At 41.6% G+C, this 21,725-nt stretch overlaps 1 protein-coding gene across 1 annotated transcript in view; it reads left to right on the top strand.

The window, feature by feature from the left end:
• NOX3 (NADPH oxidase 3) overlaps positions 1–21,725 on the top strand; it is a 67,865-nt gene that overhangs the window by 2,643 nt on the left and 43,497 nt on the right. The window contains exons 5-7 of the mRNA XM_004011426.6: positions 8,413–8,558; positions 11,056–11,237; positions 16,544–16,667. Of these exons, the coding sequence (XP_004011475.2) occupies positions 8,413–8,558; positions 11,056–11,237; positions 16,544–16,667 (452 nt within the window). The remainder of the gene's footprint in view (positions 1–8,412; positions 8,559–11,055; positions 11,238–16,543; positions 16,668–21,725) is intronic.

The raw sequence follows: 21,725 nt of genomic DNA, 5'->3' as shown, positions 1-21,725 counted from the left end.
AGATAAAAGCACTAGAAATTAGCATCCAAGGTCAAGGTTAAACTCTGGTCAGGAAGAAATGAAGAGGGGCAACAACCAACTGGCTTGTGGTTTTGTTGGACAACAAAGATATTGAAATAAAAGGCTATCTGAACAATAAAGAGTTATGATTCAGGACTGTTTTCCTCAAACTAATTTAACTATAAAATGTTTTTCTCTTTTGTTTTTATCCTCTCATGCATAAAAAAATAGCAGAATAAAAAGAACATTCAAAACAAATGTAGATTTAATTAAGCAACAAGACATGACAGACGGTGCCCCAGTGCCAATTAGCACAATTTTGGGTGTGTGCTGAGACAAGTAGGGAGAGCTCCCTACTGGCTGTCTTCAACGTCAGATTAAGCCAACCCAGGAAATGTTTGGAAAAGTTCTTCTGCATTTGTTAAGAATTAAGGGTAAATCTACAGCATGTTCTAGAGAAAACAGAGAAAGTTTGGAGGACAAAGAGCAGGGCTCATTCCTCTTTGTGTTCCGAGGCCTGCCGTGGTGCAGAGTCTATGTAGATGCCAATAACCTGTGATGAATGAGTAAATGCAGGAAGGAATGAAGACTCAGGGAAGCAGATTTAAGCTCAGAAATGGAAGCCTTTGCCAGACCTTGAAAATTATCTAAAATTAGAATGAGGGTCCCCTGAGAGGGCTGAGCTCCCTGTTGGGGGAGCTGTTCTAGGGGAATCCAGATTGCATCTTGGAAAGTGCTTCAGAGAAGGAATTCAAGGAAACTCTAGGCTTCCTTTAAAGCCTAAGAACATTTAATTCTGTTTTTAAAGAGGAGATAAAACACACTACAATGGCAGGAAGAACGCTCACTCTGCAATAGCTTTAAGGCAGAATTGGACTCTAAGAGAAAGTTATAAAGATATAATAGACAGAAGGAACCAAAAAACCCAGAGCCTCAAAACATGTCAGAAAAGGAATCAAAGAATAATGAAAATATGTGTTATGCAATGATTTTTTCTCCTTAAACCTTTGAGTATGTATATTTCTTCATGCAGAATCATATATCAAGAGTATATATATATATACATCAGTGATGCATGTTGAATATCTGCCTTCTGTACCCAAGATACCATAATAGGAACTATGTATAACCTCCTGAAACTGGTATAGTCAGTAATGGTTTCAGGATGGAACATAATTCACAAGGACAGCAGTTGACTAGAAGCAGATGACCAAGTTATTTTATACCCCTGCTACTGATGGGTTGTGTGATCTCAGATAAGTTCCTTATGTCCTAATCCATGGAATTAAAAAAAAAAAAAAACAATAAAGCAGTCTATCCATTCTTAAGAGATGTGCAGACTAGCTGTCAGAAGTGGACCTCTTGGAAATCTACAGACTTCAAGTCATTTACTGCTGCCGCTGCAAAGAGAATCAGATCAAGTGTAGCCTGGCGGGCAGGCTCCCATCACCAAGTCCTGCCCACTCTGTACCAGCTCATCTCTCACCACACCCGCTTGCTTTTTCCTAGCTACTGGTGGTCCCTGAGCAGGCTGTGCATTTGCCCTTGCTATTCCCTCTCTCTGAAATGCTTGCCCTCTCCTTCTTCACTGGATAAATTGTCACCATATCCAGGGCTCCATGCTTAGCCAGCTTCCCCCTGAGCTGCCAGATCTGGGCTGTTGGGCTTCCTTATCTCTGGGCCCCAGGCACCTCTCCTACCACACAATACAATTTCTCAGATTCTGATCACCTTAAAATGTGAGACTGTGCCTTATGCCTCTTCCCTCTCCTGGTCGCCGCACACGACCTCAACAAATCTGGTCAAACCTGAGGATGAGTAGGACAGTTGGCCAGCAGGAAAAAAAGAGATAAATCACGGGATTTCTTGGGACAGGGTGCTAGATGTAAGCGTTCAGGAGTTGCCAGGGAACCGGGAGCATTTTGGGGTGGATGAAAGATAGTGTGTGGGCAGCAAAGAGACTCAAAATGACGCCAGTCATCCACGATAATCAATTCACATTCTGCTATGACAAGACAAAGCAGGATGCCTGTTCTCCTGCTTTCCCTCACAAATCCCTGGAGAGAATCAAGTCTTCTTCCTGGCCCTCTTCTCCTTGAATCCCCACTGTTTGCCAGGCTCCCAAATGTCTCCCGGGGCTGTGCCAGCAGGGTCTGACTGCTTTTGAGAGCAGAGGCTCCTCATCTCCCACCGCCATGGCAACCAGCAGCCCCGCAGTTGTTTCCATTCCAGGCAGAGGCAGGAGGGTGGAGAGAGAGCGCTCTGCTTCTCCCAAACCCTGACAAAGCAATTATTACATTTCACATTGACGAAGAAACGCGGCTGGCAACTGTGCTTTTAGGGGGAGAAAAATGCTAAGCCCTGGTTTCATAGATATACCTTTGCTTTTCACATTTTGTCCTTCTGGTGTATTCACTTGGGAAATGCTGAAAATGTCCCTGTGCTTGCTTTATTAGCATCGCCCATTATGCTGCTTTTCAAATAGCCGACCGGCTTAATAGAGGTGTGTAACCTTGGAAGAAGTGCATCCACGTCGAAGTTTGCGTGCCAGCCTCTAATTTCTCATCCGTTCCCCTATAAGTTGAACTGCAGGCTTTAATTGGTCAAATCATTAAAGGAGGTAATTAGAGCCTGGTGAAAGCAGGCTGGGGAGGAGGAGGGAAGAGGCAAACAATGGTATCTATAATCAAGGGCATCACCGAAAATGCAGTGACAGGAACTCTTCTTTTGGCTTCCTGCCTTCCTGCTTGCTTGCCTATGATAAGAGCTGCCGGAGCCTTCTTCAACCACTAATAAATCATTTTCAGAGCCCCATAACCTCCCTGGTATAAAAATCATAGTTTTGCAGCCTCTCTGTTCTCTTTAATGCAGATCTTTCTGGACTCTGGCCCACAGTAGACCTTGAAGACCCTTCCAATTGAATAGCAGTACTTTAAGCCCGAGCTTCCTTCCAAGGGGCTGTGAATTGTGACCCTGGCAGCTCTGTCTGTCCCCGCAGTTGGCATCTGCTAGGTTCCAGGCGTGGATAATGACTCACAGGCAGCTCCTGATGCGTTGATTAGTTTGTAAACCCCAAGAAACACAATAGAGACAGGTTGAGAGAAGTGACCTCAGAATCAGGATGCTGAGAAAAAATGATTTGGAGGCCCCACCACAGAGAACAATCCTGAAGGCCCAAATGCTTTCAGACCTGATCCCAAAGGGATGGCTACTGATCTAATTCTGCTTGAGGCATGGAGAGTTCCAAGTAGGCGTCTCCCCTGTCTTGCCTCACACAATTTAATGTGATTTTCAAATGACTGGCATGCACAGAGTGCCAGAGAATATGTATATTCTTGCAGAAATAAGACCACAAATTTGAAAGTTTGGGGCCAAATTCTGGCTGCAAGAAACACAGCCAGAATTTGTCCCTGGGTCCTTCTTTCTAAAGGCTGCTTAATTAGGAGGTGACTAACTCCAAAATGACTGTTATCACTGACAAGCAGGCAGAGAGATAGCATAGAACTGACCACACTTCCAAGATTCTCCCTCAATTACGCTCCCTTTGATCTCCTGAAAAAGAAAAAGAAGGAAAGAAGGGAGAAAAAAGGAACTTTCTCAGGGCAACTGACTCTAATTGTAGCCTTTATGAATTTTTTTTTGTTCACTCTTCAATAAAAGCTCCTTATTTGAACTCCAAAGTTCACACAGCAATTAAATGTGCATTTGTAGTGTGTCCAAGATTGCAGCTTTTTTAACTGTAAAAAATATTTTGGTAAGAAAAAATAGTGGAAAGACTGAGCCATAGCATTTTTTAGCATGGAACTCAAGTGGGTTCTGCAAATGTGTACCTTGAGATCTGCCAAGTGATCAGTAGAAGGTCCTCTGAGACACCATGAGGAGAGAACCCGTGTACCTGGTGACACTGGATTTGCCATAAGACTGAAGAAGGTCCTTTAAGACAGTGTTGATTTTTAAAATGTTTTAAAATGGTAAATTTCATGTTTGCTCTCATATTGGACTGCAGCTCCCTTTCAGATGACAAATGTTCCCAATTAACTTCAAATGGAGACATAGGAGCCAGACAGCTGGAAGGGAGCCTAGATATCATGGTTTAGTTCAACCCACCCCTTTTACAGATGAGAAAACAGGGACTAAAAGAAGTTAAGTGACTGAGACATATCCTCTTCAGCAGTTTCTCTCCCACGTGCTCATCCCAAATCTAGTAACATGATTTTGATGACTAAGAAAGAAAAAATAAAAGTGTGTCACTATTTTATCATATACTTGAAGCAACTGTCACTGTAAACATAGATAGCACAGCTATTCATATTAAAATAACTAAAACATATAAATGGAAGAATAGAAAATATAATGTCTGAAAAAGAACAAAATCCATCTCTCCCCTGATGTCTATCAAGTCCCAGCAACCCTGGATTTGGTAGCTGGAATACCTTTGGTTCCAAGGCAAGATCACAATAAAATCAGGGTACAATCTAAGAGAAAATGGATCCCCAGGTGGCTCAGTGGTAAAGGATCCACCTGCCAATGCAGAAGACGCGGGAGATGCAGGTTCAATCCCTGGGTCAGGAAGATCCCCTGGAGAAATTGCAACTGGCTCCAGAATTCTAGCCTGGAAAACCCCATGGACAGAGGAGCCTGGCGGGCTACAGTCCTTGGGGCCGCAAAGAGTCAGTCATGACTGAGGAACTGAGCGTGCGCACAGGCACCACCGCTGCTGTGCTGTGCTCAATCGTGTCTGACACTTTATGACCACGTGTACTGTAGCCCCCCAGGCTACTCTGTCCATGGCATATTCCAGGCAAGAATACTGGAGTGGGTTGCCATTTCCTTCTGCAGGGTTCAAACCTGTGTCTCTTGCATTTCCTGCATTGGCGGGTGGATTCTTTACCACTGTACCACCTGAAAATAAAACAACATGAAGATAGCTGGAGAAATGAAACATTTAAGATGCCAATTTTAAAGTACTTAGAAAAAAAAAGGAAAGAATAGCTTTCAATACATTCCCTAAAGAGCTACATTGTGAAAAGCATCTTGGGTTTTCATACTCTACCTCATTAATTTCTTCAGACTTGTTATGGGAAACCTGGCAATAGGAATAGATAAAGAGCTCAATATTTTTGCTCATTCAATAAATGTGCTTAAATTGAGTTTATCAGTGCCAAATGTTCATGTGGAAATCAACCTGATAGAAAGTAGATTGTGACCAACAGCTCATTACATGGGAGAAAGAAGCTATAGAATGTAGACTATAAAAGACCTAGATTTTGCCCTGTGTTCCTTTTCTGACCATCAAATGTAGGTTATTTAATGGTAAATACATCACTTAATTTGGGGCCTGAAGCTCAGTGTCTGTTTCTGTAAAATGGGAATAACTCCTCTCTCTCTGGTGTGCTTTCGTCCGCAGAGGGAGAATGGAAGAGAGGCATGAGCAGAGGCGTGAGGGTGAGGGATAAAATGCAGACAGAGGATTCACACCCACCTACAAAGAAGACTCCAAAGATAATGATCAGTCATCAGTCTTAGGAGCTCTTTGACTCTAGATTAGAGACACCAAGTGAGCTATTCAAAGAGTCTAGCTAAGCCCTTAGGAGAAATTCATCTTCAGTAAAGTATAGCAATTATTGATTAGAGAAAAGAAGCAGTATAACTTAAAGGTCAATAGATCAGGCTCTGGCATAGGCAGAGTTTTATCCTATTGTCTCCATCAGTGGACTACAGGTCTCTTAATTTATTAAACACTTATCTGTAAAATGGAAATAAGACTAATATTTGAGGATTACATGAGATCATATGCCTAAAGAATTTATAACAGCATTTGGAGTACAATAAGTATTCAATATATGTTAGCTAGGGAAAAGATTACTTGTTCTTCAAAACTTTAAGATAATTGTTCAGAAAACAGCTATTAAAAAATACTAGACAATGTTTATGTTGAACTAAGAAAATAGTTTCCTTTTTATATACAACATAGTGCAAGAGACTGCTGCCAGGTAAGCTTTTCTAGCTCCACGGATGCTGGGACCACACAAGGCAGCCCCTTCAGAGACATGGCTGCATATGTTGACAAGAAAAACATTTAAGGAAAGACACTACCTCTTGGGTGCTTACCTCACTAAATCCATAAGGAGTTAGTCAACATCATAGGCTCAGAAACACTGTCACGTGCTTTGCATTCTTAAGTAAAAGCTTCAACCAAAAGTACATTTGGATTTATTTCCAACTTAAAGGCTGTAGAAAAAAATGCAAAAATACATATTAGCAGAGACAATGCTGCACGTAGATTGTCTGTCTGGACCTTTCTCCCTTCTGTAACCTCACTCTGCAAATCATCACTAAGCGCATGCATGCTCAGCTGCTTCAGTCGTGTCTGACTCTTTGTTACTCCGTGGACTGTAGCCCATCAGGCTCCTCTGCCCATGGGATTCTGCAGGTAAGAATACTGGAGTGGGTTGCCATGCCCTTCTCCAGGGGTTCTTCCTCACCCAGGGACTGAACCCAAGTCTCCTCTGTCTCCCCTATTGGCAGGCATGTTCTTTACCACTGAACCGTCAGGGAAGCCCTTACTAAAGACAGGCTGGTGCTAAGCCAGTGACAGGTGTTGAGATTTCAAGATGATCAAGTCTTGAGGGGCCAAGATCCATCAAACAATGCAGGGAAAAGATCATCAGAACCATAATATCTGGGGAAATGTCATCAAGGCATCATCCATGCCTGTGGAACTGAAGAATGCTTGAGAAAACAACTTTTGAATTGTTTAAAACAATTCAAAAACAAGTCTTAAAACAGGAAGACCGCTTTGCAGGGCAAAAAAGGGAATGGCTCAGAACTCAGAGCCAGAGAGAAGAGGACAAATAGGAGATGACATTTCTAAATATATCTGCTACTAGAACCAAATGCCTCCGACTTCACAGAACCTCCTGCTGTTTCCTTTTCCCTCACTCCCCTCACCCACTCCAGTATTCTTGCCTGGGAAATTCCATGGAGAGAGGAGCCTGGTGGGCTACAGTCCATGGGATCACAAAGAGTCAGACACAACTGAGCCACTAAACAACAACCACACCTCAACTCACAGTGTACAACCACGGTTGACCCCAGAATTCACCCACAACTGTGGAGACTTAGAATAGCAGAAACCTCTGCAACTTTTCACCGTGAAGGCAGGGGAAAAAAAAAAAAAAAGATGTCAACTGGGAAATTATCTATCCTCTGGGTAATGAGTTCTCATTTCACATTTGAATCTGATCTCAATGGTGAGTATCATCTGGCCACCCAGCAGGGCTCCCATTGGCAGGAAGAGCCTCAGGATATTCTTGTCTGAATGTTGGGGCTGCTGGCATCCCCATAGATTTCAGAAGATAAGAAAGTAGCACTGGGCATACACTCCTTAGGCCAGATGATGCTGTGATCTGAGCTTGTTCTCTTCACTTGGAATTTAGACATCACCAATTCCCAGAATTAGAAAACTAAATTTTCTTCTTAAGAATATACTAAGAGGTTTAGTTTCATAAATATTTATTTTTGGTCCACTGGGAATAATACATGTAAGTATATGTGTGTATGTGTATGTGTATTATATATGTTCACTAAAATGTATAAAGTAAGAATAAAAAATATAATGTCTGAAAGAACAAAAACACCACTGTCTCTTCTCATATCTATATCATATGTTATATGCATATATATAAGTGTGTTTGATATATAGTATTCTAGAAAAATACTTTCTGATTTCTTGGGAAAGAAGAGATGTGTGTCTATGTGTATCTTCTTATATATATGTATAAGGTGGAATATATATATAATTAGCTTGTATATCATAATATCTATACTATGTCCAGAATGATTATACATTTATAATTAAATTATGGTGAATTGAAATTTACTTTATGTCTTAATATAGTTAAAATGAATATGGTGATGGGTTGCACAGCCAAATTAAAAAAAAAAATGAATGTGCTGAATCATACAGTATCTTCAAAAGTATTCAGTTCATTTCATTCAAGACACTAGGAAAGATGCACAAATTACTCTTCCTTGGAGGTTACAAAAACCAGCACAGAGAAACTTGACCAGATAGAATTGAGTTTTTGAGTAACCTCAAAGGAAGAAATTAACATGGTGCCTGTTCCATGTCATCCCCTGCCCATGAGTAAGTGAAGCCACTCAGTCGTGTCCGACTCTTTGCAACCCCATGGACTGTAGCCCACCAGGCTCCTCCATCCGTGGAATTTTCCAGGCAAGAGTACTAGCGTGGGTTACCATTTCCTTCTCCAGGGGACCTTCCCATTTCCTTCCAGGGATTGAATCCAGGTCTCCCGCATTGCAGCCAGACACCTTGCCGTCTGAGCACGAGGGAAGTAACAGCAAAGGAAGAAATTAACATGGTGCCTGTTCGTGCCGTCCCGCCCGCAGCCATCCACATCGTGGCGCATTTGTTTAACCTGGAACACTACCACTGGAGCCAGTCGCCAGAGGCAGAGGGACTGGTGGCTGCGCTTGCCAAACTTGGTGACACCCCAAATGAGACCTACCTCAACCCCATCCGGACCTTCCACACAGTGAGTTCTTCTTGCATGTCACATCGTTTCTCATCCCCTAAATCCTTCCTTTTCTGATCCCTTTATAAGGAATCCTGTATTTCAAAAGCTTTTGAAAATTTTTTAAAAAGCTAGAGAGCCAGTTTCTGCCAAATGCTAACATCAGTTTCACCTTTTAAAGGAAGTTCTTTTCTTCTGCCATCATCATTGCTGAGAGGTTATGAGCAAGAAAAATTGATGCCGCTTAATTACTTTATAGCAAAAAATAAAGAAATAAATACACCTAAACAAGGAATGAAATAACCTATTAAACCTTACCTTAAGTTTTCAAAGTAGCTCATGATTAGATATTTTTTGCCAATATTAGAATCATAAAGAATGTGAAGTGCCATCTAAATTCAGGGACGATGAATTGGATGTCTTTATTCTCAGTTTGCAAATTGTTTTCTGGATTGCTTTTCCTGTGTCATTTTTGGCACACACATGACTGGCTAGTTTGCCAAATCTGATGCTGGACAGAGCAGTAAATTCCATAATGAGACCTGCATGGCCAGTGACATCATTAATGCTAATTAGTTGTGTGTACATGTAAGAAACAAAAAGAAAACCCAATGTGTAGCCACAGAAATCCTCCTGAAAAGACATTTCTCTCCTTTAATTCACCCCCCACCTCTGTTTTCCTGGTTGATCTAAACTTTTGCCATGTACTGCCTATCATATTGGAAAATGTATCCTGCATGTTGACCAAGATCAAAAATCTGTATTGTCCAAGAAGAACCTAAGACAATACTCTCCAAAATGGAAATTCCTCCAATACTGTCTGGGCCATCTCTTTAAGTGACCCTTTTGCCCATTTAGCCTTACTTGAAGAAGCAATATTCAAAGTCTCTTTCTGGGGAAATTCTTCCGTGTCATGTCTTCCAATTATCCTACAGTGATATTGAAAATCAGGCCACTGACCTAGTAGAGCTACATTTTCTTAGCTGACAGTAATTAGAAGCTGCAGAGGCCCTAAGCCTATGGGAGTGGAATGCCTTTGGTGTCCTTATTGGAGCTGCAGGATTTATCTGGGCACCTACTGCGGTTAACTCTGTCCCCCATTAAGGCTCTGGGAAATCCATTGTGATACATAACCAAGAATAAATCTCGAGATTTTGAAGAGACTATACAATAAATCGTATTTATTACAAATACTTTTAAAGTAATTTGAAGCAAGTTAAACATGATTAAGCTACTCCCCATATGGCTATTTCAAAATTTTAAAGGCAATATACTATGTAAATACTAATTAAGGTCAAGAAACCTTCTAATCTAGGATATTTAGAGAAAGATGGATACCCATAACACAACATGTACATTATAGAGCATTTCTAATGAGACACAGAGGAATTGTTTTAGATGATCCCTTGCAACTCAAACCAGTCTATAAATATGTCACAAGAAGAGGGAAGTGGGGATTTGCTTTAATAAGCAAAGAAGAATGATTTGAAATTAGCACACCATGTGATATCAATGGATTTCTAAAATGCCTGAGTACACTGGGAAAAAAAAAAGTCTTTTAAATGTTTTAGACATAACCCTTTCAATTTTATTTCCACTGTTTGCTCTACAAAGGAAAAAGTAAACAACAGAGAAATCCCTGTTTAAATTACCTCAAGATCTCAAAGCGGCCCAAATCAATGAGATTTTACTGACAAAAAATACAGTGTGCATTTATGGAGCTCATGGTTGTCTCAAAGATAACAACACAGTATGTGAATACTAATGACTTGACCAGAATATGGGAAACTCCCAATAAAACAAAATGTTTTAAGATTCATATTCTGAAAAGCTGTTTAACCTTCCTCTACACTAACAGGTCAGAATTCTGGCCTTGTGGCAGGGTCTATCTGATAGGAATAGCTGTATCTTTATTGATCACCTAGGATTTAGAAAGCCGTATTCCAAGCCTCTTGAGGTGGCACGAAAGAAATGCAAGTCATGGTCCTTCCAATTAAAAATCGAGAGCAAGGAATAACTGCCAGGGGAACAGAGTGTGCAGCTGCTTTATTAGGGACGCCCCTGAGGGACCTCTCCAGAAAAGTGTTTATTAATGTTAAGATGCAATTAAGCATGGTGAGTCTCATTTTTATTTTAAAAATTAAAACCTTGAAACTCGGTGTGGGTTTTTTTTTTTTTTTTTTTTGCAGTATTGTATCCTAAAATGCATTTTCATATATTGTCCTAATTATAATTCAACATCATCAGCTTTGGCATGCTGGCTGATTTATACAGATGGGGGGAAAAGTAGTTAACAAAATGACATTGGACAAAAGTTGAGCATAGTGAATTCCACCCTCAGGGGGCAGAGGAAAGGATAAGGAAGTCCCCTGTTAGAAGTGTATGGGGACCCTTTCCAAGGTTAGCGTGCTTCTGACTAGTACATGTTGAATTGCTCCCTGTTTGGATTCTCAAATGTTGATCCTAAAATGGAAAAATAGAACTGAAACATTAATGTAATGGTGTTTGTTTCTTTTAGAACACAATCGCTGAGTTGCTAACTACAATCGCGGGCATTACTGGCCTATTGATCTCTCTGGCTTTGATCTTGATCATGACCTCTTCCACCGAATTCATCCGGCAGGTGTCCTATGAATTGTTCTGGTACACGCACCATGTTTTCATCATCTTCTTTATTGGTCTGGCTATCCACGGAGCAGGGTGAGTCCTTATGACACTCAGTGAGTAAGATTTTATCTCTGTGAATCTCAGAATAGTCTTAGAAATTCTCTTGGATGGAGGAGCATGACATGCAGGACAGATGGACACAGAGAACGTATGAAAAAGCAAATTCACTGTGCCAAACATAGTGTATTTTTTAGTTATGCTGAAAAAAAAAAGCAATATAGATGGTTAGGGACTTCATTTTTTCTAACCAATTCTGTTGGGGAATCTTGACTGGTATATGAGAATTTTAATGAATGCTGGATAACAATAGATCTATATTTTATTTAGAATCTATTTCCACAATCCAATTTATATGGGAATCCTTGGGATATATATTTTTGATACTCAGATTTTACTTTTGCTGGACTAAAATAATCCATTAGGAAACCCCGTGTGGTGGAGGGACAGAGTGTGAGATGACCAACCTGATCTAGGCTGTGCCACTAGTCACCAGAGTGACCACTTGCAAGCCATTTCAATTTTTTGAACCTCAGTTTCCCCATCTGGCATCTAGGATTCCTTTTTGCTCAAATATGCCATAAAATGCTGTTCTGGCATTCAACACCCACCTGATACTCTTAATTCCTTCATCAGGAAGCTAGAGTAGCATCATCTGAAATATAGGACCTTCAAAGATAATGTTTTTAAGTCTTTACATGTTACCAAAATGGTGCAGGAGGCAGTGATCAAAACCATCCCCAAGAAAAATAAACGCAAAAAGGCAAAATGTTTGTCTGAGTATCTGTACAAAAAGCTGAGAAAAGAAGAGAAGCAAAAGGCAAAGGAGAAAAGGAAAGATATGATATAATCTGAATGCAGAGTTCCAAAGAATAGCAAGGAGAGATAAGAAAGCCCTCCTCAGTGATCAGTGCAAAGAAATAGAGGAAAATAATAGAATGGGAAATACTGGAAATCTCTTCAAGAAAATTAAAGATACCAAGGGAACATTTCATGCAAAGATGGCACAATAAAGGTTAGAAATGGTGTGGACCTAACAGAAGCAGCAGAAATTAAGAAGAGGTGGCAAGAATACATAGAACTATAAAAAATATATCTTAATGACCTGGATAATCATGATGGTTGATCACTCACCTAGAGCCAGATATCCTGGAGTGCAAAGTCAAGAGGACCTTAGGAAGCATCACCAAGAACAAAGCTAGTGGAGGTGATGGAATTCCAGTTGAGCCATTTCAAATCCTAAAAGATGATGCTGTGAAAGTGCTGCACTCAATATGCCAGCATGCTTGGAAAACTCAGCAGTGGCCACAGGACTGGAAAAGGTCAGTTTTCACTCCAATTCCAAAGAAGGGCAATGCCAAAAAATATTCAAACTACTACACAATTGCACTCATTTCACACGCTAGTAAAGTAATGCTCAAAATCCTCCAGGCCAGGCTTCAACAGTATGTGAACCAAGAGCTTTCAAATGTGCAAGCTGGATTTAGAAAAGGCACAGGAATCAAAGATCAAATTAGCAACATCTGCTGAATCACAGAAAAATCAAGAGAATTTCAGAAAAACATCTACTTCATTGAGAATGCTAAAGCCTTTGACTGTGTGGATCACAATAAACTGTGGAAAATTCTGAAAGAGATGGGAATACCAGACCACCTTAACTGCTTCCTGAGAAATCTGTATGCAGGTCAAGAAGCAACAGTTAGAACCAGACATGGAACAACAGACCAGTTCCAAATTGGGAAAGGAGTACATCAAGGCTATATATTGTCACTATGCTTATTTAACTGCTATGCAGAGTACATCATGCGAAATGCCAGACTAGATGAAGCATAAGCTGGAATCAAGATTGTCAGGAGAAATATCAATAACCTCAGATATGCAGATGACACCATCCTTATGGAGGAAAGTGAAGAAGAACTAAAGAGCCTCTTGATGAAAGTGAAAGAGAAGGGTAAAAAGGCTGGCTTAAAACTTAACACTCAAAAAACTAAGATCATGGCATCTGGTCCCATCACTTCATGGCAAATAGATGGGGAAACAGTGGAAACAGTGCCAGACTTTATTTTCTTGGGCTCCAAAATCACTGCAGATGGTGACTGCAACCATGAAATTAAAAGACACTTGCTCCTTGGAAGAAAAGCTATGACAAACCTAGATAGCATATTAAAAAGCAGAGACATTACTTTGCCAACAAAGGTCCATATAATCAAGACTATTGATTTTACAGTAGTCATGTGTGGATGTGATAGCTGGACCATAAAGAAGGCTAAGAATTGATGCTTTTGAACTGTGGTGTTGGAGAAGACTCTTGAGAGTCCTTTGGACTATAAGGAGATCAAATCAGTCAATCCTAAAAGAAATCAGTCCTGAATATTCACTGGAAGGACTGCTGCTGAAACTGAAGCTCCAATACTTTGGCCACCTTGTATGAAAAAAAAACGATGCATTGATGAAGACCCTGATGCTGGGAAAGATGGAAGGCAGGAGGAGAAGGGGGCGACAGAGGATGAGATTTTGGATGGTGTCACTGACTCAATGGACATGCATTAGAGCAACTCTGGGAGATGGTGATGGGTAGGAAAGCATGGAGTGCTGTAGTCCACAGGGTCTCAAGGAGTCAAACATGACTGAACAACAACAACAAACTAGTTTGTCCCATATTAATTATTTCCTAAATTGATGTTTTTTCCCATGTTAAAATTTTAAAGCACATTCATACATGCATATAATCAATGTGACCCCAACAACAGTCCTGTCCAATGAAGATGGTGCTGGTCTTCCCATTTCATAAGGAGGAAATAGATGCTCAGAGTTAAGTGAGTCACTCAAAATCCAAGGACAAGTAAATGACAGAGTCAGATGCAAGACACTGGCTTTCAGACAACCCACCCTTTAGTGGTAACAAGCCCTGGAGATCAGTCTCTACTTACATGAATAAAACATTCCTCCACACTTGGAGAATGTGACTGGTGATATTGCAAAGCCCTGCATAGTTTGCCAGAAGCTCCTTTTCTGTTACCCACACTCGCTGGATACTCTGTCCTGCACCCATTCTCCCACCCTAGCAGCTGCTGAGTGCAGGGGGCTGGTCTCAGAGGTGGGCTCTGTTTCTGCCCAGGTCTGGAAGGGCAAGCACAAGGTGACGGAGACTGGATGGCGTGCCGAAAAGGTCACACACCTCGTGGTGACTGTGGCTGCCGTGTGGGACCCTCTGGCAGTTCTTCTCAGTTTGCACCTCCCAGCAAGTCAGCTGCCTCCTCCAACCTCCCACCCCATCCTAGATGCACCCCCAATCTTAGCCTCCCCTTCTTGCAAGGGGTTTCTATGTGCCTTGCACTGGCTCTGCCCGGTTAAGAGCTTCCCCATCATCCATTAGCTTGTCCAACACACAAACACAGAAGGAAAAATTGCCCCTGGCAGCATATTTAAACCAACTGGCCCATCCCTCGGCTAGTCTTTAGAAACCTAGTCAGTCAATGTGCACGTTGATGCTGCTGCTTGGCTAAAGGCTTTCTAGCCTCTTTTAACTTTAAAACAGCTGCACTTGACTCTCCTGAATGTGTCATCCTTCACCCTGACTGTTTGTATTTGGGGGATGGGGTGGGTGGTATGTAGTCCCCAAGCCTTCCACCCCAAAGGCTGTCAGGCCTTCCTTTCTCTCTGAGTTCTTCTGCTGATGCCAGAGTGTTAACCCCTGGAGTTCACTTGAGAGCTCTTCACAATTCACATGCGTCTAGAAGACCTCTTCACAAAAATTATGCATGCATCGCCCTGATCCTTCCTCCTCGGCATTCACTCCGTGGTGCATTGTAGGAGCACAGGAGGATTTCAATGGGCAGTGTTTCACTGGAGATATTTTTTAATACCCAAATAACATTTCACAAGATGAAATTTTTTTTTTTTTTTAGTCATTTTAACTTAGTTGAAAGGCTTATTTTGGGATAAGGGCCTCATTTAATCTTCTCAGCTTGAAGTATTCTACAGCTACTGTTTACAGCAAAAAGTAATTTGCAAATTCTATACAAAAATGCCAAGTAAAGTAGGATTATTGCAATGTGTTAAAGCCCACTAATCTTCTTATTATGGGATGGCATAGATGAAGACATAAAAAGTTTAAAATTTTTTAAAAAGATGCTTACTGCATTTGAGAAATGTTCTGAGGTCCCTTGGGATACAAGCTGAATTGTCTGAGGCCTGGGAAGGAAGGTGTTAAAATTTACAGATTCTTTTCTTCTGGCTTCTGTATTTTATTCACTCTTCCAACGTCTGGGCATCGTTTGCTCATGGGAGATTCACAGATAGTTTTGCTCATCTAACTCAAAGGGATGTTATCAAGTTTGGATGACTTCCATAAAACAGACTAGGACAAAGGCCAGGATGGCAGTTCTCCAGGCCACTTCCAAGAGCATTGCTGCGCCCTCCTCCCAGGCAAAAGGGGATATGTTACTCCACAGGCTACCCAGGACCTGAGGAGCCTACTGTGATGCTAAGCACACACTTTTAAAGCTTAGTGTGATGCTAAGCTTTCTCTGCAAGGACCATGTTCCTCAAAACATAAACCCATGTATTTTACTCATAAACACCTAGGAAGTGAGCAACGCCTAGGTTGTATGACCTCAGTACCCCATGCGTCACAGCCTGTGCACCAGTAGATAAAGGAAGGAATTGGCCCTGAAGCAAATTGTCCTGGGTCAGTTGCTACCGCATCTGTAGGAAATCTAATATAGCAGGATCACAGGACTCTTGATCCAGTGATTCATGAAGGCCAGCTTCTTTTTTCACTCTCCAATTCAACGATATCATCTTAAAAGGCACATTTTACATTGACCTATTTGGACCCCATCAAATACTAAGCCTGCTCTGGGTCCCTGGGGGGACACATACCATTATTCAAGTGACTTCTTCATTTGACAACTTGAAGGTGCTCAAAAACAAACCAGGAAGGGAAGAAGTTCAATAAATTTGCAAAAGACCCAAATAGTACAGTTAGCCAATTAGCCCAAATCAGCAATCAGGACAAGATGTAACCTAATTAGATTCAACAGTCTACAAAAGGATGTGTTCAAACAATTTCCTTCATTATGAATTCTCTAATGTAGACACTTTCAATTTAACACAGGATACCACCGAGGGGCACTTCTTTTCTGGGCTCTTCAAAGTTACTTGAAGCTTCTTAAATTCCTATTTTTAAAGAAGCTCAAGGAAATGCACCCCAGCCCAGACTGTAAGACAGTGAAAGTGTTATTGTAGAGTCCATCATAGTCTATGTATCCGTGGCAATCACAAGGCACAAAATCACTTTCAAATCTGAGAGCTTTATTATTATTTTTTTTTAATAACAGGCGGATTGTTCGAGGCCAAACCCCCGAGAGTCTCCTGCTGCACAACATCACCTTCTGCAGAGACCACCTGGAGGAGTGGCAGGCCCAGTGCCCCGTGCCTCAATTTTCTGGCAAGGAACCTTCGGTAAGAATGAGCCCAGGAGCTTTTAAAAATAGCTGTCACCACAGTTAAAATAGCTAGAGCTTTTACATGCTTGAAAAAAAGAACAGCCCATGTCACCACGAGACAAAGCCAACTCTTTATTAAGAGTGCTAATGGAGGACTCGAGTTATGGATAATTTCAAGAGAAATCCCCTGCCAAAAGCACTCTTTCGTTTTGAAACGTGTTCTTCCACTTACGTTTAAATATGGATGTATGAGAGCGTGGGATTCAGAGCCCTGCACACACAGCCCTGTCTCTGGAGGAGTCAGAAAACGGTGGGCTCGCCACCCTCTGCTCTCTGCACATTCGGCTCCCTGATGCCCTGGGCGACTGCCCACTCCATCCTGAGGACTAAGAGCATCCCTTCTCAACGAATGTCAGGCAGCGCCCAAGTGAAAATCAGGCCACCTTTGCAAGCTTGCCTTCTTTCTTTGCACAACTTACGAGACAGAAAGAAATTGAAAGTACATACATTTACTTCCTCTTCTAATTAAGCTTCTATTCCTGAAATAATGACAATATTAGACCAAAATAGACTTAATTAGAGTAGATAATAGTGTCCACAAAATCTCCAAAGTAAGATTTCCTGGGTATCCTGTCAGGATGACAGTTGATGACATGCTGCTGCTGCTGCTGCTGCTGCTGCTAAGTCGCTTCAGTCGTGTCCAACTCTGTGTGACCCCATAGACGGCAGCCCACCAGGCTCCTCTGTCCCTGGGATTCTCCAAGCAAGAATACTGGAGTGGGTCACCATTTCCTTCTCCAATGCATGCATGCATGCTAAGTTGCTTCAGTCGTGTCCCACTCTGCGACCCCGTGGACAGCAGCCCACCAGGCTCCTCTGTCCATGGGATTCTCTAGGGAAGAATACTGGAGTGGGATGCCATTTCCTTCTCCCAGTTGATGGCATAGATAAATAGAAATAACAATTTTCTTCCGTCTCCTCATATGTCTCAGAACAGTGCAAACCTTGGAACAGCTGGCTAATGAGTGAAAGAAAGTGAGTGAAGCCAGCAGATTAAAACGAGGAGGACACAAGGGACAAAAAAGTGCACGGTTGTGCTCGGTCGTGTCTGACTCTTTTGCGACTCCATGGGCTATAGCCACCAGGCTCCTCTGTCTATGGGATTTCCCAAGCAAGAACACTGGAGTGGGTTGTTATTCCCTTCTCCAGGGGATCTTCCCCACCCAGGGATTGAACCCGCATCCCTTGAATCTCCTGAATTAGCAGGCAGATTCTTCACCCCTGAGCCACCTGGGAAGCCAAAAGATGTTTTAAAATGGAATAATAGTACATAAATGATGAGGATTCAGGAAATTAAGTCATCAGCATATGAAGAATATAATGATTGACTTTTTCAAAAATCCTCAACTCTGTTAAATTAAGCACTGGATTTTAAGGATGGAAACTGCTAGGAGGAATGTTTAAAACCAAAAGAAGTGGAATAGATGTGCCCATTAGACTGTGGTTCTTTTAATGGCCAGTATAGATTGTCTCTGTCTTAAACTCAACTATCGGGAGCCACTACCCAGCCTGCATATTAATGAGGAACATGAATGCCTCTCTCAAATGTTCAGCTACAGTGTCTCCATAAAAAAATCAATACTCTCCCACACCTCATGAATACAGACTAGAGCCTGCTCCCAGCAGCATTTGCTGACATTAATTATCATGAGAAGGGGGGAACATACCCACCTCTCTGTTCACTCTCCCCTGCTATACCTCCTTGCACACCCAAACTCGTGTTGTCACTCTTTCCCATTATTTTTAATGGATCCTGATTCGAAGCGTGTGTGGGCTGTGCAATTACCGCTTGGCTGAGCTGTACAATATTCTTTCTGTTGTCTGAGGGACACCGAATCCAAAAGGCATCCCAAGGACAAGGAAGGGTTCCTGCGCCTCACTGCCCCACACCTTGCCTGCCTTCGCAGGCCTCTGTGGCGTCCTCTCTGCCTCTCTTGACTCAGTGCATTTTCATGGTGCTTTTCTCAATAGAATATTTCTCAGTTCACCTTTAGGGGTGCACCTACGCTCCCACTCCTCCCAAAGCTGATACGGCTGCATGCATCACCTCTACAAACTGAACTGCTCAAAGGAATCAATTATATTATTATTTTGCAGCCCTCTTTTCCCCCACTTGTCTCCCTTTCTTCCCAAACTCACAGACACGTGCTACAGGACTCCAGAACTCCTCATGCCATCCATCTCAAAACATACCTGGTCTTCCTTAGCCTATTTCATTTAACTGCAGCTTTAACAAATAATAACAATAATGTCTGGCACTTTTTAATTACTAAGGAATGATGTCGACAGTATAGGGAGAAGCTTTAGCTGAGGTAGAGTTAATTCAGCAAACTCTTGCCAAGTAGCTGTTATATACTTGGCATTACGTTAGATGCAAGATTCAGGGACGTGGTTCCCACCCCCTGGAAATCCTATTGTCTCGAAAAAGAGGCCATTCATAAACACACACATAAAATAAAATCAAAGCCAGCATGTTCTTATTTTCTGGTAGGAATGAAAAACCAGGAGTGAAAGTGGAAGAAACAAGTTTCATTACTGCAGCTTTTAAATCAACATGGTTTTATTTCTACCATAAAATACTCACTGTACCGTGACTTTTTCAGTATTTTTTAGAGAAGAAAATATAATGCTAAAAATCCACAGAGTCTCTTAACATTAAAGAAACTTAGATACTAAATAGTCCTGGCCCTTTATTTATTAGATGGAAAAATTGAGATCCAAGGAGTTTTCATTTCTTACCTATGGTCACAGAGGGCATTCCAAGCAAAATCACATCAAGGAGCCAGAGCTTCTCACGCTCTGGCCATGAACTTTCACCTCTATGCTCTTTCAGTATTCATTTTGAACCTCTAGCCTTTTCCCACTCCCCATTTTGCCAGCTCTCTGCTCTTGTCCACAAGTATATGCCCCCAACATTGTATTCACCTCTCTGAGCAAAGTTGAAACATTCAAGAGCTTGGAAGGAACACAAATAATAACTTGCTTCATCTCTCCCATTTTATAAGGCAGAAAAGTTGAGCGTAAAAGGACCCGAGATATTCCTAAAGACATAGAATAAGGGAGGGTAATCCCAAGATCAGAACCCAGGTCTTCTGAGACCCATTCTAAGACTCACCTTGTCACATGTCCCTCCTGCTCTGGGCTGTCCTTGTTTTCACTCGCTCTTGCCTATCTTGGTCATCCCTGTTGGGAAATATACCTTTGAATATTCATCTCTGGCCATCTTCTCCTCCATCTCTAATTTCCAGGGGCTCCAAGAATATCACAGTATAACTAAACTAGGCTTTCTCCTCCTGGAGCAATTTATATACTAGACAGAGATAGAGGTGAGGATTAATAGCTTACATTCACCTTCCTGACTGACCGTACAAAGAAAAATAATCCATTCCATTTTATCAACATGGAAAAAGCAGAGACCATGATTGACTTGACACCAACAAAATGAAGTGTGTGATGTCTCAAACTTTCTAAAATGGGTGTGGAAGATTATTTGTAAAAAATACATAGAGACTATGGGAGTGCTTTTTGCAAATCTCTCTCTACATTCGTACAGAAAGAATTGCATCCTTGCTATCCTTTCTGTAAATACCCAAGCCTATTCTCAAAATACTTTCTGGTTCATTCAAGCATAAGAGACCTAAGGACTCACTGCTTTGGTCCAACCCCATCCTTCATGTCTATCCCTTCCTGCCTTTTCCCCTTGCTCTGATCATCATGCCCACCTCACCCCCAGTATAGGTGGACAAAAGGTTTTATTCTCTCGGCTATTCTGAACACATTGCTGAATCCCACTGAGGCAGAAAAGAATAAGTGGGTCAAATTGCTTTGTGTTGCCTCCATAAATGGAGCCTTTATCAGGCAAACAAGAGGCTCCCAGGGAAAAGGCACAGAAGGTTGAGGTCGGTGAGAAAAGGCCCCATGCAAACAGACCTAGAAATAAACAAAAGAGCTTCGAAGAAACAAGGAAGATAACAAGAGCAAAAATAATGCTGAAGGGCTTGTGACCCACCAACAGACAGACAAGACAGAGAAGGATAATAAGCAGGGGAGTAATGAACAAGGAAGACGATGAGTCGGTCAGTGAAGGTTTAGTGAATATCTGTGTTCAGGAGAAAGGGACGCCTTTCTTGCTACTAAGATAGGATTCTAAGAGTAAGGTCCAGTGGATTTAGAATTCCAAGGAGGAAGCTGAGGGGAATTAGGAGAAGGCTTGGGTTCTACTCCTGGCTCCTGGCTCTCTGACAATTTATACCAATTCTTGGAATGCTGCTTTTTCTTCTTTAAAAGAAGAACTAGGCTAGATTTCCAAGAACCTTGATCATCCTAAAATTCAATGAATTAATGAGTCTCTAATGTGAAGCAAGTGTCTGTTCTTCATTGAACAGAAAGAAGCATGATTACATGGGAAGAGCATAGGCTGGGTAGTCAAGGCCATCTGAGTTCATATCTTCACTGTGAACCTTGTTTATCACCTTTGTGACCCTGGACAATTTGTGTCATCTTGTTGAGCCACAGTCCCCTCTTCTGCAAAATAAAGAGAATATCATATGCCTCAGCAGGTTGTTTGATTAAATTTGAAGATTAAATCTTCAAAAATTTTAAGTTCCCATTCCTTCCCTTTTAAGGAAGCTGACACCTTATGTTGTAACCCAACCCCGGGGACAAGGGTAGCCAGTAAACTGAAGCTCAGTAAGGCAGATTATCCTCAGAAAAGGCTAACACAGAATGGAAATGTTCCCTGTCACAATTCTCCAGACAAGTATTGAGGCTTTTGTTCTGATTCTGTTAATCTAGATTTACAACACTGAGAAACTAACTTTGTTTTATTTCAGATAACACTGACTATGCCCATGTGTGTGACAGTGTGTATGTGGGTGTGTGAGTACATGGGTGCATGCGTGTGTGAGAGTGTGAGTTGTTTTAGGCAGACTTGCAAAGTTATGATGCATTCTTGGCCCCCAAAATTACTATTTGAAATGTTTTTTATTGAATTTGTCATGTCCTGTGTTGACTC

Source organism: Ovis aries, chromosome 8 (genome assembly GCF_016772045.2).
Source record: "Ovis aries strain OAR_USU_Benz2616 breed Rambouillet chromosome 8, ARS-UI_Ramb_v3.0, whole genome shotgun sequence".
NCBI lineage: Eukaryota > Metazoa > Chordata > Mammalia > Artiodactyla > Bovidae > Ovis > Ovis aries.
Note: the sequence above shows the minus strand (reverse complement) of the source record. Positions and strands in the feature narration are given on the sequence as shown.